This window comes from Zalophus californianus, chromosome 4, assembly GCF_009762305.2.
Source record: "Zalophus californianus isolate mZalCal1 chromosome 4, mZalCal1.pri.v2, whole genome shotgun sequence".
In the NCBI taxonomy this organism is placed as follows: Eukaryota; Metazoa; Chordata; class Mammalia; order Carnivora; family Otariidae; genus Zalophus; species Zalophus californianus.
The window spans coordinates 47,391,369-47,409,198 of NC_045598.1; the positions used below are offsets into that span (position 1 = coordinate 47,391,369).

Genomic DNA, 17,830 nt, shown 5'->3' on the forward strand with positions numbered 1-17,830 from the left:
AGAAATATATACAATATTAGATTCATTTTATACAAACGCAGTTGTAATTAATTTTTAATATTTTCTGAAAGAAGACATCCAAGAAGGCAAAAGTGTCTAAGTTCTACCTAATGTGGCTTTGAAAACAGTTGAAGAATAAAATAATGGAGGGGTAAGGAGAATCTGATCTTGTTGATCTTATTCCACTGGTTTTTCTTTTTTGAATTACTTTGGGATTAGATTTTTAAAAGAGCTAAGTCTAATACTGGAGAAGTACTAGTGTCAATTTCTACTAGCCAAGCAGGAAAAGAAAAAAAAAAAATTAAGTTCATTATTTTATTATCATTGTGCAATCGTAAAAATCAAATCAGGATGAAGAGATCTGGGTGTTTTCAGGTCCTGTCTCCACTCCTGTAAACAATACCAGAGGTAGGTTTTCCTTTGAGTCTCTGCCTCCTGAACGCCCTATATTACACTGCCCCTCAGTTCCAGACTTCTGTGCTTCTCCAAGGCCCTAGCTCTGACTACCCTAAGTCGCCCAAGCTGGCAGTGACAGGAATGTGGGCACCTGCAGTGGCAAAAATATTTTAAGAATACGATAAGAGAAAAAAGGAAACAGGGAGAATATACAAGGCAGAAGGGGAGGAAAACTGACCACAGATAAAATTACACGGTCCAAGGGGCACCGGGGTGGCTCAGTTGGTTAAGTGTCTGCCTTGGGCTCAGGTCATGAACCCAGGTTCCCTGCTCAGTGGGGAGTCCGCCTCTCCCTCTGCCCCACCCCCTGTTCATGCTCTCGCACTCTCTCTCTCTCTCAAATAAGTGAATAAAATCTTTAAAATTGCGGGGTGCCTGGGTGGCTCAGTCAGTTAAGCGTCTGCCTTCAGCTCAGGTCATGATCTCAGGGTCCTGGGATCGAGCCCCGCATCAGGCTCCCTGCTCAGTGTGGAGCCTGCTTCTCCCTCTCCCTCTTGCCTCTGCCTGCCTCTCTGCCTACTTTGCGCTCTCTGTCGAATAAATAAAATCTTAAAAAAAAATTGCATGGTCCAAGAAGATAAAATGTTACCTGTCGTTTTCTAGATAATAGGATTTATATATTTTTATGTTTCTGTTCTTTTAAAAATATTTTGAGATAAATCTATCATCAGAAAAAAACACTCAGTAACTATTATTTACAAAATTGTGCTCTCCAAAGTCTAAACTCTGAGGATTACCATCTTTGAGTTCCTCATGGTATGGCTTAGCTTAGTAAATATGGTTAACTACTGGCATGCAGGGGACCCAGATTTGAGAACAGAATTTTTAACAATTTCCATTATTTTCTGTCACCCAAATTAATCATTATTATAGGGAAATGTCAATCAAGGGAGCTAATTCATACCAACTTCTAGGATGTGTGCCCCATGTACAACGAGGAAAACATGTCAAAAGGAAGAGTACAAAGGTACCTTTTACAAAATTGCAGACTTTCTGTGCTTGGAAGGAAAAACAAAGTCATAAAATTTAGACCCGTGGATTACAGGTGAAGAGCCTGAGGTCCAGACAGATGATGTGATGTTATCACTGCCACAGAGCAAAGCTGATAACAAAATTAGGATGAGGATGAGGACTCAGGTTTCTGGATGTTTGGTCGGCAGCTCTTACCACCCCCAGTCCCAAATCCCAAAGGTAATTGTGTTCTAAGTTATGTTTCCTTGTTTATCCTAACTACATATAGAGTAATGCATTTTAGACCTGGAAGGTTGTTAGGAAGATAACTTAGACCTCATTTACATAAGAATTTAGGTTCAGAGGTCAACTTATATCCCCTACCCCCCACCCCCACCCCCAAGTCACAGGGTTGAGCCAAGAGGTAGGCCATCTAGACCTGGCTCACTGCTCCCTCAGACATTGCCATATTCTTCCATGGCTAATGATTACAACCAAAAAACGTAAAAATACAGAATCATATCCAGATAGGGTACAATAAAACTTATTAGTAGGAGTGCTTGGAGAATGGGTGTGACTCACAGAAATAAACTCAAATCTATCTGAGTAAATCAGGCAGCATGACTGCTAATTTTACTTGAAAATATATTTAAATGTAAATCATAATTTTAAGTTTTGTTGTTGTTTGAAGATGATGTAAATAAGGCCTTTCAGTGTCTCAGGTTCATATACCTGAAAACAAATTATAAATGTTTGTAATTCTCTAGAGCGGAGGTTGGAAGATAATGGCCAGCAACCCATTCTCTGTGAGGCTCATGAGGTAATAAGAATGGTTTTACATTTTTAAAGGACTGTAAAAAAATACAAAAAAGAATGTCTGATAGAGACAGTATGTGACCTGCAAAGCCTAAGTTTTTGACTAACTGTCCCTTTACATAAAAAGTTTTGCTTACTTCTGTTCTACATTTAGAAAGTCTATGAAACTGGACTAGATATACAATACGTCCTGGAAGGCTTTTTTGCTTTTAAAATTAAATCTCGGATTTAATATTTAAGCATTATTAAAATTTGCCTCTTTCTCCTGATAGCAGGTAGGAGGAAAAAAAAGTCTAGTTTGAGAGTTATGACTACCTGTGTTCCAATTAAATGAGGTTTTATCACACATACTAAGTGGACATAGAGTTGAAGCTAATTATTTTATGTATCCGAAATCCATATTAAATGTTTCAGCTAGCTGAGAAAATGGCACAGCCTGTAGTATTATTGCTGTAAAATAAAATGGAAACAAATATCTATAATTGAAAAACTGGCAATTTGATTCTCTCCATTGGTCTCTTCTCTCTGTTTAAGATTTTCTCCTTAGGCCTCCCCTGGCCTCCTACAGCGTGTTGTTAGATTTATTACACGACTAGTTCTCAACCATGTTCATTACCCCAGTGACCATCCATCCACATCTCATTTGCAACCATAAACAAAATCTCATCAAAAGACATGGAAAAAATGGAAGTGCTCCTAATGAGACACAGATGTGAGGTACCAAGAGTAGAATGACTAGTTTGGGGAGAAATAAATATTAGAGATATTGCATTTATCAACCTGAATACAACAAAAAAGCAGACAGCCCCTCAGTCTCCTACAGCGCTCACTGGCCAGGGAGGGACCGCAAACTGCAGCAGACCCTGCTTCACACCACACTCTGACAATCACTGTGTGAAAACAAGTGTCACAGGATTTATGTGGCAAAGTTCGGATTTTGTGAACTAGAGAAAAAATATTAAAGTTGTGCCACTATTAGCTAAATTACAATAATTTCAAGAAGGATCTACTGTGTCAAGATTAGAAGGTCTTCCTTTAAAATAATTACATTAACAATTCCTTTGGACCCACAGCACAGTTCTCTTCAGCCACTCCATTCTCTTGCTTGCTTTTATAAGTGGAAAGGAATAAATTTTCTATTTGAGTTAAGAATTCTTCAGCAATGAAGCAATTAGTCACTTTGCTCAGAGTTTTCCTCAGACACTCCAAAAGCTAGTTGAAAACAAAAATTTCATATTTAAAATACACAAAAAGCATAAGAGGGTTTGCATTACTATCATTATTGTATCCCTTTCCAAATCTCACATTTTCTAATATGCAATTGAGAAACAGTCTTCTTAAACGTGGTTGAAGATAAATTTATGATCAATAGTCATACAGCCAAAGTGTAGGAAGTCACTGTTGAGAAATATTTAGGCTAGTTCCTTTATGATTTTGTATGGAGAGACAAACCTAAGATTTTAAGTGTGATGCTTTCTACTTTGGACAAATTTGTGACTTTGCTTCTTTTTTTTTTTTAGTAGTTACATTTACAAAGTGAAATAATCCTGTAGAATAAAAATCTGTGTACATACACAGGACTCTACTATTTCAAAATTAGGATGCGAGATAGAGTCTGTTTCCCAAAAAATATGCATATTAATCTTCCAACAGAACAAAGAGAAAGTGGCTTTAACAGAAGGGGGTAAAAAATATTAAAAAAGAAACTTAGTATGTTTAAATGTTCTATTCTCAAATTGCTACCGAGAAAAAAAAAAAAGGTGTTGCCATACTGGTCTTTAACTGTTTATACTCATGGAAACAAGAAGTGAAATAAAAGAACTCAGGACTCTTATTTCCTACCAGAAAGTTAAATAAAATGACCACTTAAATGTAACTATTAGATTTATACTACTGTTTTTGAAAATGATCAACTGTTAAACCTAAATGGAAACACGGTGCTTCTGAATTTAATAAAATCAGAAAAATGTTCTCCACTGTGTATATTAATCTGCTAAGAAATTTCGCGGCCAACACAGACAAATTTATTCTAAAATAGTATTATTTCTATATGCAAGTGTGGGCAACAAAACGCATTACTAATGATCTCTTAGAAATTAATTTTTGAAAGGAAAAAGCAATAAAAAAATACACAGAAAATGTATCCACAAAGCATTTGGCATCATGGGAAAACACATCAGGATGAATAGCTTTAGAATCCATGAACAATAGAACCAATTAAAATGAAGCCAGCTTACTTTCTGCAAACAAGTCAGGTCAGAATCCCGGCGAAAGATTTTATCCATAGGGACACTGCTGTTGGAAGAAATATGAAGACAAACTGATGAAACAAATACCATAAACTAATCAGTTTTATAATAAACTGTCACTGATGCCATATATCATAATTTTGTATTTAACTTGGGTTTTCTCTAAAACCTAATTTAATGAGAAATACTGCAGATGTGCAACCATTTCAAAGCACAGTACATACCTATGGGATAACCGATATTTTTCTATTATCCATCTTGTCTTTTCAAACACTAATCCCCACTGAGGTTCTTCCAGCATCTGTTGTACTTCAAATTTGTAAGGTAAACCTAGAAAAGCATAAAGAAGCAGCCTGTCATCAACTATTTCTCAAATCCCCAATCTCCTTTTAATTACCTAAAATCCTCACCCCCCAACTTGGCAGACCAGCTGAACAGCACTTTAAACATAGTGGGCATTCATTAAATATTTACTGCCTGGCTGAACCTGGTCCATCAAGCACATTAATGCCAAGCAATTAATAATAATAAAGAAAAGTAAAAGTACCATTTACATGACAATTATATATATATATATATATATATATATATGTAAGGAACTGAGAGGCAGGGTGATTACATAATTTATATCCAAACCAGGAGACTTTCTGAGTGAAAGAGGGCATTGTTAAAGACTGTGCCAGAACCACGGGCTTAAACTGACACTTAGCTATGCAAAACAAGACATATTCCATCCCAGTGATTTTTATTTTCACACAGATTAAGCTTGCAGCAATGCTATAAGGTAGGCAAGCATTATTCCTATTTAACAGACAAAGAAACTGAGGCTGAGACCAGTGAAACAACCTGTTTAGGCTGGTGAAGTGGAAGAGCCTGGGTTTTAAGCCCCAGCAGGTCGGCCTCGCTTCTGAGCCCACATTCACTTTACCACCCTGTAGGTGCTAATCTAACAACAGCCAGGGAATAGGATTAACTCTGGAGAAGCAGCAACTGCACTTCTCTGTCAAGCTAAACTCTGGAGGAAAGGAGCCCAAGGGGTGGATACCACGCACACAGCTACAAAGGAAAAATATCAAGGATGAGCCTACTTGGAAATTTTTCTTGTAACCTTCAAAATCCCCCCGTAACTTTATTTGTAACGTATTAAAAGAAAAGCTCAGCTGATTCATTACCAAAGGTCAATACCATAAAAATAACAGTAAAACTTACATAATGCTTACTACATGGCAGGCTTAAGGTGCTTTATATACGTAAGGCCACTTAAGTGAACTAGCTACCAGTATTGTCCCCCCATTTTTTGGGGGGAAGGGGATAAAGACATAACCTGCTCATCAGCATATATATAATTATGAAGAGGTAGAGCCAGGATCTGAACCCAGGCAGTCTGGCTCGAGTTTCTGTTATTAACTTTACAATATACTGCCTCTCAACTGGGTTTTTGTTAATATAAGGCTTTTCAAGTAAATACAATGCCAGCAAATCAGAAGGCATGAAAAAAATGAAAGGAAAAAACATCACGACTACACTTCCTTACAATATAAGCAAACTTTGTCAATATGTTCTAAAAAGGCCTTTACCCCCATTTTTTTCAGGTGGATTTTTTTTTCATTTTTCAATTCTCCTCCACTTCACTTTTTCCCTCCAAAAACTTAAGAAGAGTGACACATTACAGCACACAAGCTATTAAGCAAACTCCTTTTGGTGATATCAATAATTTACTTGATATGCTTGGATTACTTAATAAGCACAGACAACAGTATAATCACAACTACCTATTGAAGATCTATTATTTGCTAAGCACCTGACATATATTACCAGCAGTTTTTACAACTCGCCTATATGCAAGGTAGTAATTTTTATTAGAGAGCATGAGCGCACAAGCGGGGGGGGGGGGCACGACAGAGGGAGAGGGAGAAGTAGACTCCCTGCTGAGTGTGGTGGTGATGACTCAGATCTCGATCCCAGGACCCTGAGATCATGACCTGAGCCAAAGTCAGATGCTTAACTGACTGAGCCGCCCAGGTGCCCCAGCAAGGTAGTAATTTTTTTTCTCATTTTATAGAGGTGGCAAAAGGGAATGAGAGAGGCTAAGTAATCTGCCCAAGGTAAAATAACCAATAAATGTCAGAGCTCGGGTCTGAATCCAGGCAAGCAACTCCTACTCTTAATGAAAGCCAAAAATAAGAATAAAGAATAATGCATTTTCAGTGTGTGCTGGTGGAAAACCATGAAAACACACACACGCACACATACACAAACTATACAGCTCTGTTTGGTATTAAGAATATTTTTCTAAGTTAAAAAATGGCACTAAAATCAGTACAAATTTCCTTTTGTACTGAATATTTTTAATCCATTAAAATATCAGAAGAAAACTAGTCACTAAGTATATTTCCTGACTAATACAAGTACAGAAAATGCTTATCCATTAGAGACATTTTAAAGGTAGAACTTGGGTATATACTTAACAGGAAAAAAGAAAGGACAGGCCAGGCCAGGCAAGGCAGAGAGAACCTAAGTTAAAAGTACAGTAACACAAGGCATCCCATGGTTTCTAAAAAACTTTAATTCTTGAACCAGAATGTTTCCAAGAAGAGCAAAGTGAAGAGCCTAGGACTAAGACGGAGTTAACAGTGTTAAGAGGAGCTTAGGAGACAACTCTGCCCAACAGAACTTTCTGCAATTATAATGTTGAATCCTGTGTGCTGTCCAATAGTAGCTTATGAGAGCGTCTAGTACTGTCCTCTCTCATCCTTTCAAGTGTTTCCTGCCCCGGACTGGGGTACTTTCTTCCTCACATGCACTCTGGTCTGTGTTTCTCGCAATACTAAATTTGTACCTTCGGCAAATCTCCAGAGTTGGGCTCTCCATGTACTTTTCTGCTCTCGGGTCCCCTGTCCTGAAAATTTAGTTGCATCTGTCTCTCTGTCACCTCAACTCAGGTTGCCAGCCCCTGGGTAGGGTTCTCCTCCTTGTGTCATACCTGGAAACTCTGTTAAGTTGGTAAGCAAGCTAGGGTAATTCAGGGCTCTCCTCATTTGTTTCCCGTCTCTCAGCAATCATATCCCCTCACTGCCTGACGTTACGACCTAAACACCATTGTCTTATACGTTTGTCCAGTTTTGTGGTTGTTTCAGGGAGGTCTTTGTTACTTCCTTTGGGCCAGAAGCAGAATTCTAGGAACTGAATTTTAAATTTCATTTAATTCTAATTAAATAGTCTTATGTAACTGGTAGCTACTGTATTCTCTGTATACTCTGATAGCATCAGAGTACAGGCTCACTCCCTAAATCTAGCAGACCGTGAGATTAAAAAGATGACTGAAATTGAGAATAAGTTAATTGTGATTACTCCTTTTGTAACTTTTTATAAAATTATATTGGGCTAAAGAATGTTGTATACAAATGCTATGTTCAAAATGGGCATTTTGAACTAAAATCAGTGTCAATACTATTCATTCAATAAAAACCAAGAGAGGGCTGACCACTTCCTAAGTGCAAGGCAATTGATTAGGTGTTGGTGGGGCTACACAGACAAAGACAGTTGGGCTCTCTGAGGTTCACATTTTAGTGAGACATGCTAAACAGACACATTAAAGGACAAAAGCACCATGAAGGCAGGAAACAAGTGTTGCAGGTGTACAAAGAACAGAGCAACTAACTGCAATGACATGGGGGTTAACGGTAGGGTCTTTACCAAAGAGATGGGATCTAAGTGACATCATGAGAAACAAAATTAATTTGTTAAACAAACATTCACTCAGTGCCTACTTTATGCCAGGTCTTGTGCTAGAGCCCGAGGACAGAAAAACAAATCTGGTATCACGTCTACCTTTAAGGAGCTCATGAGCTAATGGGGAAGAATACAATATGCAGTGACAGCATCAAGAGAGGACAGAGAATGAAAGCAGTGGTGGTAAGGACAGAGAAGAGAGAATAAATATCCTACGGATGTCACTGTTTCTTCCAGTCTTCTCCTTTCTGTACACACTCACCTCTTCCTTTCCCCTCCCTTCCCTAGTCTGCCACATCTATTCTCTGTCCAGCCAGAGCTGCCTGGACCACAAGTGAACATAATTCCCAAAGGAACCAAATCATATGATGGCCTAAGCCCAAGAAAGCACAGTCTTTCTTGGGACACAATGGAAACTAAGAGAAGGAAACCAGTCAGGCACTGTTAAGCCTAAAACTAAGAGGCCATGGAGAGCTGGTGACAGGGTGGTCATTTTTCATTTTTTTCCCCATTTGAACGCCGTTGCAGAGAAAGTCAGTCTGCATTCACAAGAAATTTCCTGAGAACAGAGACTCTGTGTATTTTGCTTACAGGAGCATCTCTAATACAGGCATACCTCAGGTTATTATGCTTCATTTTACTGCACTTCATTTCACAGCTATTGTATTTTTCACAAACTGAAGGTCTGTGGCAACCCTATGGCCAAACAAGTCTAACAGCAACATTTTTCCAATAGCATTTGCTGACTTCGTGTCTCTGTGTCACATTTTGGCAATTCGTGCAATATTTAAAAATTTTCATTACTATTATATTTGTTATGGTGATTTGTAATTAGTGATTATGACTCGCTAAAGCTCAGATGATGGTTAGCATTTTTTAGCAAAAGTATTTTTTAACCATAGTACAGAGTAAACATAACTTTTATATACACTGGGAAACCAAAAAATTCATCTGACTAGCTTTACTGTGATATTTACGATACGGAACCAAACCTGCAATATCTCGGAGGTAGGCCTGTACTTAACATGGACATTGCTTGGCCCAAGCTTTTCTCCACGTTGTAATCCTTTTGCCCAGTGGCCATGGTAGCACAGTAGGGGCTTGAATCTAGAAGGACAGCACCACAGGGAAGGGGATGGCTGCACTACATGGTGTGCAAACACTGATCCCTAGTTGAGGGTACCACCTTCTCCATCACACAGTTTCACATAATTATAAATTCTCTGATATGTTAGATTCAAAGAAATGATGGCAGAAATCAGGTGAAGTTGTTTTTGTTGAAAACTTACGGTAAGAGCCATCTGAGCTAATTTCATCACTTATAACCAGGCAGGTAATCTGGGAATAAGGTAAAGGATTGCTCTGATTATAAGGACTAACAATCATTCCAATGAACTTTGCACCACCTCTGGAGAAGTAACTCTACAATTAAAAGAAAAATATAATTAGTCTCAACTGCAGAAATTTAAAAATCAGTATTTACCCACACCAACATCTTAACACCTAATGGTTCGGGAAAAAGGAACACAAGGGTGTTAAAAACTTCACATCTAAAACAGCAACTGAATGAAATATGTATCATTCCACACTCTAAATTTTTTAGGCCAAAATGTGCTCAACCCAACCAGAAATGACCAGAAATGACCCTTTGTAAGGGTCATCACCTGGCCTCCAAAGTCTGTATTTGCCATGAACATGTTTACAAATTACTTTCACTAAGCTTCAGCTATAATCTTTATCAATATGGTAATAATTTGTTAACAGCTGCTGACAGCAAAAACATCCATCTATTTCACATGAACTGTTAGAATAAAACAAAACTTCGTTTTTCCCAGAGATGTAAAACAGACTGGTGCTGATTATTTCACTCGTACCCAGTCCCTACCGTAGTTGTTCCCATCAATTTTTTTTTGAAGATTTTATTTACTTGAGAGAGAGAGAGAGAGGGAGCTTGAGCAGGGGGCGCTGTTGAGGGGAAAGGAGAGAAAGAGGAAAAGAATCCCAAGCAGACTCCACGGTGAGCGCAGAGCCCGATGCGGGGCTCATCTCACGACCCCGAGACCATGACCTGGGCCAAAATCAAGAGCCAGACACTTAACCGACTGAGCCACCCAGGCGCCCAGTTCCCATAAATTTTTAAAGGCCCTGGCAGTACTTATCACTGTTACGTGGACGGTTCGTCTGAACTAAACAAATAGCCGTTCTCCCAAATATTTAAATAAACACGTACTACTCTTGCGATCAGAAAAAATGCAAAGTCATTTCAAAACTCCAGATGTAAATATTAGAAATGCAATACTTTGCTAGAAATGTTAAAAATACACTTATTTAATAGAAAGCAATGAAGGAGGAGAAAAAGTACAATTATTTACACACAACATACACACATAAGACCTAGAAGCCCACCTGGTATTTGGCTTGAGTGTCAATATCCCGTAAGGAAGGATTTGGATCAAAGGCGGGATGAGAATGATACCATCCAATAACACTATAGCCTCTCACAGCCAAGGTCTCTGAGGCCTGTGTTTGTGAGACAGGATCCATCTCACACTGCAGTCCTGTACTCAGACTGTTACATGGCTCTGCTGCACAGACCTATAAAAGATTAATCCTTATATGGTCACACTGAAATTCTGTTAATTCTATTACTTAAAGTTTTAGTTCTTCATACGTAGATACAGAAACTTTTTTAAGCCAATGAAAGTACTTGACAGTATCACAAGCAGCTTTTAACTTGCAATGAATGACACTCTAAAAGTGCAATTGTATATAGGAACTCAGAATCCATTTTGCTACTCAAATAAGGCCATAATAATTGTTAGTTCTCCAAGTTAGCCCATATAATATCTCTGTGCAAACACAGTCTTCCAATGACTCCCATTATTTATGATAATAATTGCAACAGAGTGACGCACGCCAAGTTTCAACTATAGGGTAGGTGCATGTTTCCTGGCCTTTTAAAGTAGTTGTAGCTTTTTACTGGTGACGGCAATGAGGAGGCCTGGCTGGCAGTGCTCCCTCCTTCTTGATGGTAAAAGGAAACTGGTGCTCAATATACAGAATGCTAGTTTACTCCGGGGAATATCTAACCTACATTTGCATAGTCTCATTTATATCATGGGTAAAAGTCTGTATTTTAACTATATCCACTGAAATCTACAAAAACATTTGATATGGCAGCAGTACTAAATAATTAAAAAATTTTTTTAAAGGCGAGAACTTACTTCAACTATCTTATCAACTTCTGAGTATCTTCCTCCTAATAGACCAATCACTTCTGCCATAGAAACATGAGCATGCTAAAAAGAAATACAAAATAGACTTAGCCCAAACATACAAATCCATCTGATAAAAAAAATCAGAATAAAACTCACTTATCACACGAGAGTCATTTATAAGTACGGTAACTATGCTTTTCTAAAATAAAGTAGCATAGTAGAGGAATCAGATGCTAGGCTCAGTGCAAAGAAATTTAGAATTTCAGATTTATCTTCACTGCCAGCTGAGAAGCTTTGAACCAAACATTCATTGGTATTTTTAAATTTACAAAATGAAGATACCATTTGTTTTCCTTACTCAGGAAAGGTATCATATGGATATAATAGAAAAACACCCTAAACAGACACAACTATTGGAGGTCTCTAGAATTTAGTGCAAACAAGGAGCCTCCAAATTGTAGGAGTTGTGCATTGTTGCAGTTATCTAGAAGGCAGCAGACAAAGGATACCAGGAAATGAATATAGGGTTAATGATGATAAACAGTCTGCAAAACTCACATTAATTTATTTTCTCTAAAATATGGAAACATGCAATTGTTTGGCTTTTCTCCAAAAGAAAAGAGTTATTTTTAGATTCCTTGTAAAAGAGGATAGTTAAGATCCAAAATACACGTCTTCCATACTCTCTTAAGCCTGCAATAAAAATACACAAGAATAGAAATCAGAGTAAGTAAGCACAATAGATTATCCTTACCAAATCCATTATTAAAAGTGCTTCTGAAGCCACTTTCACCTGAAATGGCTCCTGAAATATAAAAAAAAAAAAATGGGGGAGCATAAAAATAGAGATTTGGTTCTTCCTCACTGGAATGTCCACCCTTTCCTCCTTCACATGTCACACCAAGTTCTCATCACCAACCAAGGCTCAGCACAAACCAGAGATTTTTAAAATATTATCATTTAAAATCCTAGCATGGAAAAATGCTCTTTCATTTCCCATCTGTATCATTCATTTGACCCTTAATGTACCTTGCCTTGTCCAATCTTTCATATATATATATATATATATATATATATGCCTTGCACACACAGAAAAAGAAATACTTCATGTCTGACAAGGGGGCATTATTTATGGCCATTCACTGATGCATAAATAGTACCTGCTTTTCTTCACTGAAAAAATTACAAGGTATCAGTTGGAAGGGATCAAATGAGCTGGAAAAGAAAAAAAAGTCATTTCTAATATAATCTCAATAACAAGATCAGGAAAATCACATTCATTTAAACTAGAAAACATGCATCAATAATCTAAACCCCAATTCTCAGAAAAATACTAAACTAGGAGAATTTCTTAAGGACATTCCATACAACCCTTCTGAAAGAAGCACTGTTTTTTTGGACTCAGTAAAAGATGGGAAATGACAGAACCTTTGAGAGAAAGTAATTCTGTTGCCTTAATTTCTTTTAACACCCAAAGAGAAGAACAATCATTGTAAGTACCCACACACGTGTCCTACATTGAAAGGTTTCAAAAAGTTTGAAGAAAATGTAACCAACTCCCTGACATGACATGGGTAAGAAAGTCCAAGAAAGAGGAAAGTTTCTCAAAAACACTTGTAAGTACCATATCAGCATAGTAGGCACTCAATAAATTTTTGCTGAATGAATAAACAAGAAGCAGTTCTGCTAAAGAAATTAATGTATATAAAAAGCTCTATGACAAACATATTTTAAAATGAAAGAGCTAAAAAAAAGGACAAAAAGAGGGGCACATAAGCAAGGGTAGAATACAAAAGCACGTTTAAATCTGAGAGAAATGTTAGAAAGGCTTTTACCAGTGAAGAACTGAGGTTTGAGAAAGATATTAAGAATGATTAATAAGGTTTTTTTAGGCTATGTTCAGAGAAAGAAAAAACCCAAACAAACAAGGAATATATTCATGTTAATAGGACTGGAAAACAGCAGGACTATTCAGTTCCTATTCTACCAGAGACTGTTAGTGCCAAAAGTCAGACACTGTGCATCCCAAGTGCCTAGAACAGTGCCTGATACATAACAAACATTCAGAAATATTTGTTGAATGAAGGGGAAAGATCCTCAAATAAAAAAGTGCTTCAACAACCTGAATAAAAAGAATAGAAAGTCAGTGTATGCATCCCAGAGCACTGAAGAAACATGATGTGAAACCCCAATGATCTTGTTGGAGGAACTGTACAGAATGGAAAAATTAGTAGAGGACTATGAATAGGCAATTATTGCAATGGCTTGTTTTCATTTTATTTTTTGAGAGAGAGAGAGAATGTATGCATGTGTGAGCGGTGGAGGGAAGAACCCCAAGCAGGCTCCAAGCCCAGCACGAAGCCCAGTGTGGGGCTCCAATCCAGGGCTCGATCTCATGACCTGAGATCATGACCTGCCACCCAGGCGCCCTGGGCTTGTTTTCAAAACACACAAAAAAGCAGACTTTAGAAGCAGAGAAATTAGATGTAAATATTGGAAAAATCATGGAAAAGATTATTAAACAGGTGATCTTGAGCCTTTAGCAAGTGAAGAGGTGACTATTAAGAATAATAATAATGGATCTATGAAAATATAAGTCATGATAAGTAAATCTAAATTTCATTTCTGATACAAAGGATCTGCTAGAAACTAGGAGACTCATAAAGATTCAAATATATTCTATCTGAATATAAGCAAGATATCTGCTAAGATTTTTCTTCTGCAAAAGATGAAAAACCACAGGTGTTTTTGTAGCAATGTACAGCTGATTGCACAATGAGGTCTGAGGCTTACATGTATCTCATTTAAACATTTTAATCAGTGGTCAATGACAGAAGAGGTTAAGCTTATTGAAATGTTGATGATTCAAAGCTATGAAGGCTAATTGAGAAAAGTGGATCTGGATTCAGAAAGATCCTGACAAACTGGAACAAGGACCTGGAAATCACAATAAATATGTCTTACATTTAGATGAGGAGTCCTGGCTTAGGGATGACTATCTTTTTTACATAGTTTATCTCATTTAACTTACTCTCACAACAACTGTAAGTTTTTAATTTTTATTTTATAGAAGTGATACATAATGTAATGGTTAGCAGTATGGATTCTTAAACCTAACTGCCTGGATTTAAATCACAGTTTCGCCACTGACAAGCACGGGCAAGTTGCTTAAGCTCTTTGTGCCTCAGTTTCCTCACCTATAAAATGGGAATGATATTAACTACTGCATAGGGTAGTTATGTGGATTAAATAAGTTAATATACATGAAGTGCTTAAAATTTAGCTAACAGTGTTAGCTATTACAGTTACTATTTTATAAATGAGGACTGAAGGCTTAAGGCCTTATGTAACTTACCTGGGGACATACCCCTGTTTAAGCATCAGGGCTCTTTCCACTGAATATGACTTAGTGCCATTCCTAGATATCTTTTTTTTTTTCATTCCTAGATATCTTGTTTTAAAAGGGACACTGACAAACTATAGTCTATTCAATGGGGCATCTGCAGAAAATAAGGGTCTAGAAAATCAAGACATTTAACTTACTTGGTGACCTTTACTACTACAGGTTATAAGTATCAGATTATTCAAAAACAAGAAACCTTGCTAAAAATCCGCGCCAACTAAAGAAAGAACTAGTCATTTCAAGAGGTTATCTGTTTATAATGTCTAAGGAGTTGAATGACTACCTGTCATAATTAAGGCCCCTTTACAGCATATGTTGGATGCTATGATCACTAAACCCAAATAAATTTAAAACTTTTGCTCAAGGTCTTCCAAATTGATAATCAGTGAAATAAAAAATTTCAAGAATTTTAGTATTTTTGAACTTAATATGAATATAATGTTATATCAGATATTTTTTCCATTCATTTCCTAATCATTTGTGATAAATTAAAAAAATTATAGTTATATAACACTATACCTTTTTGTTGGTCTTGGTACTTTTGAGGATTTAACAGGTTTACATTTTTCCTCTTTTCTTCTTGCCAATTCCTCAGCAGAGAGATGCTAAAACATAAAACAGGTTGATCAAAGAGTCCATCAGCCACTGAGAGGCAGAATTAAAACAAAAACAACTCTTTAAACCATATTTAAAGGCATGTGAGAATGAGATCAACTATGTTGATGTAGATGTGGGTCTCCTTCTTTCTACTAACAAATTGAAATGCTGGATAATATATAAAAAAATTGTTCCAAAATCTACAGCCACACCAAGCTTAAAATTTATTCCTTCTCTTGTTTTGCCTATTTCAATTAATGGCACCAGTCACCCAGTTTCAAAAACTTCAGAATCACCTGAGTCCCTCCTCTTACTTATTCCCCATTTCTAGTCACCAAGTCCTACTGTGTGAAGTTTTCTTTCCCAACCAGGAGGCATGGCAACATAATGATAAAGAGCACAGATTCTGGAGATAGAATGCCTGGCTCTGCTACTTACTGGGTGACGACCCTGGCCAAGTTACTGAAGCTTTCTGTGCTTTAGTTTCTTACCTTTAACATGGGAACACAAGTAGTAATAACAACAATGTCCCGGTGTTATTGTGATGACTGATTTGATTAATGTTTATAAAACCCTGATAATAGTAAGTACAGAACACATCTTTCATCCCACTTCTACTAGCACTCTTATACTCTAGTCCAAATGAACTATGCATCTTTTCCAGAATATGTCTGGTATTTTTCCCCATCTGTACCTTTGTTTATGCCACTCCCTTAGCCTGGGATGCCCTCATGTACTAATTCTCCTGGCTAATCCTTTATGTCACAGATGAAATATCACATTTTCTGTGATACCTCCTCTAATCACAACCTTTGGGGAAGACCTGACATTTCTTAAGACCAATCTTAATGGAACTTATCACAGGTCATCTTTCCTACTAGAAATTAAGTTCCTTCTAGGCAGAAACCAGGCATTAACTAATGTTGTACCTAGACTGGTGCTCAGGTATAAGGTTGGGGACAGGGAATGGGGAAGAGAAAAAGAGAACATTTTTTTTTTTTTGGCACTGAAACCCAGGGGGAAAAGTAACATTTACTAATTGGTATATGCAAGGCTTATTAAGTGCCTAGTACTAGGACCTCCACACATTTTATCCTGTTTACTTCACTTAATTCTCACAACAATTCTTTGAGAGAGATATTACCCACACTCTACAGATAAAAATCTGAATTTTACTGAGGTTAAGAAACTGTTCAAGGTAACAAAACCAGTAAGCACCCATTCATACATTCTTTCCATTCTACTGCACTACTTGTTCACAAATAGAATACACACACACACACACACACACATATTCATTGCCTATGTTTCTTTTTAGAACCAGTTTCTATTAGTAGAAATACTTTAATATTTGTAATTCAATTTATGTCTAACGTGTGGGACAATATTTTAAATGGTCTATCAGAACATCATTCTATAAATGTTTATTGAAATGAGTTAGGCATAGCAACTTCCTGGCACAATGGCAGATTATTCTTGAACTAGAGACCAGAATGCAGAGGTAGATAATTAAAATACAGAAAATTAATCAAACTCCTAGTTAAGTGTACCAATGCCTTTATTTTGTTATTTATTGGTGACTTCTAGACAAGCAAATTAACATGGGAAGGATACACACACACACCAACACAAACGAGTGTAATACATGTGGCATTAAAGATATACAAATATAATTGACAGAACAACTTTCACTAATGAGCTATTTGCAAAGATCAAAGTTACCTCAAAGGTTTGTCCTTCTAAGTCTTTTGCATCGCACCAATTTCCCCATGGGTCTCGGACCCTACGTCTCCTTGTGCGCTGGGGTAAGATTAAAATAAAGCAAAAGGTAATTAGGTTAACTTGAAGAAATCACAGCACATTAATATACAACACCAAAATGATATTTTTCTAAAAATCAGTTAATTTCTTCATTAAAATATAATCTCTGATCAGAAATGCCTGACTAAATTTTATTTTATTAATTTATCTTTAATGGCACTCTGCTCAAAAATAAATCAGTAATGATTTCCTGAATTTTACTTGGATTTCTTCTTGAAGTTTAACTTCTCTTCACCTTTACGAGTTAAACACTAGGACAAAAGATATTTTTAAGACCAAAAGAACCACCAAGAAAATGACTTCCCTTTCAACCACTTGTGGTAGAAAACTTGCAAGAACCCACAGCAAGAGGTAGGTTATTGAAAACTAGAAGCAAATTAATTATTTCTCAGCCTTAGAAAGGGAAAGACTACCTAGTGGATACAATTAATAAAAAAGTACAAAGTCAGTTGAATTACTAATACCCAGTTTTGTAAACCTCAATACTGAAGCCTTTAAAATGCACTGGCTCAGAAGCCAGCATATAAAAAGCACCCTTTCCAGCAACTATATCTAAAAACATCCTTTTTTACTACAGTAAATCTAGG

At 36.9% G+C, this 17,830-nt stretch overlaps 1 protein-coding gene across 1 annotated transcript in view; it reads right to left on the bottom strand.

Moving 5' to 3' along the window:
• Window positions 1-897: 897 nt before the first annotated feature.
• Window positions 898-17,830, bottom strand: part of MYSM1 (Myb like, SWIRM and MPN domains 1) — a 39,216-nt gene continuing 22,283 nt past the window's right edge. The window contains 10 exon segments of the mRNA XM_027609340.2: window positions 898-3,435; window positions 4,461-4,518; window positions 4,697-4,802; window positions 9,494-9,626; window positions 10,611-10,799; window positions 11,429-11,503; window positions 12,177-12,227; window positions 12,583-12,637; window positions 15,345-15,430; window positions 17,145-17,222. Coding sequence (XP_027465141.1) covers window positions 3,268-3,435; window positions 4,461-4,518; window positions 4,697-4,802; window positions 9,494-9,626; window positions 10,611-10,799; window positions 11,429-11,503; window positions 12,177-12,227; window positions 12,583-12,637; window positions 15,345-15,430; window positions 17,145-17,222 — 999 coding nt within the window. The 3' untranslated portion in view covers window positions 898-3,267.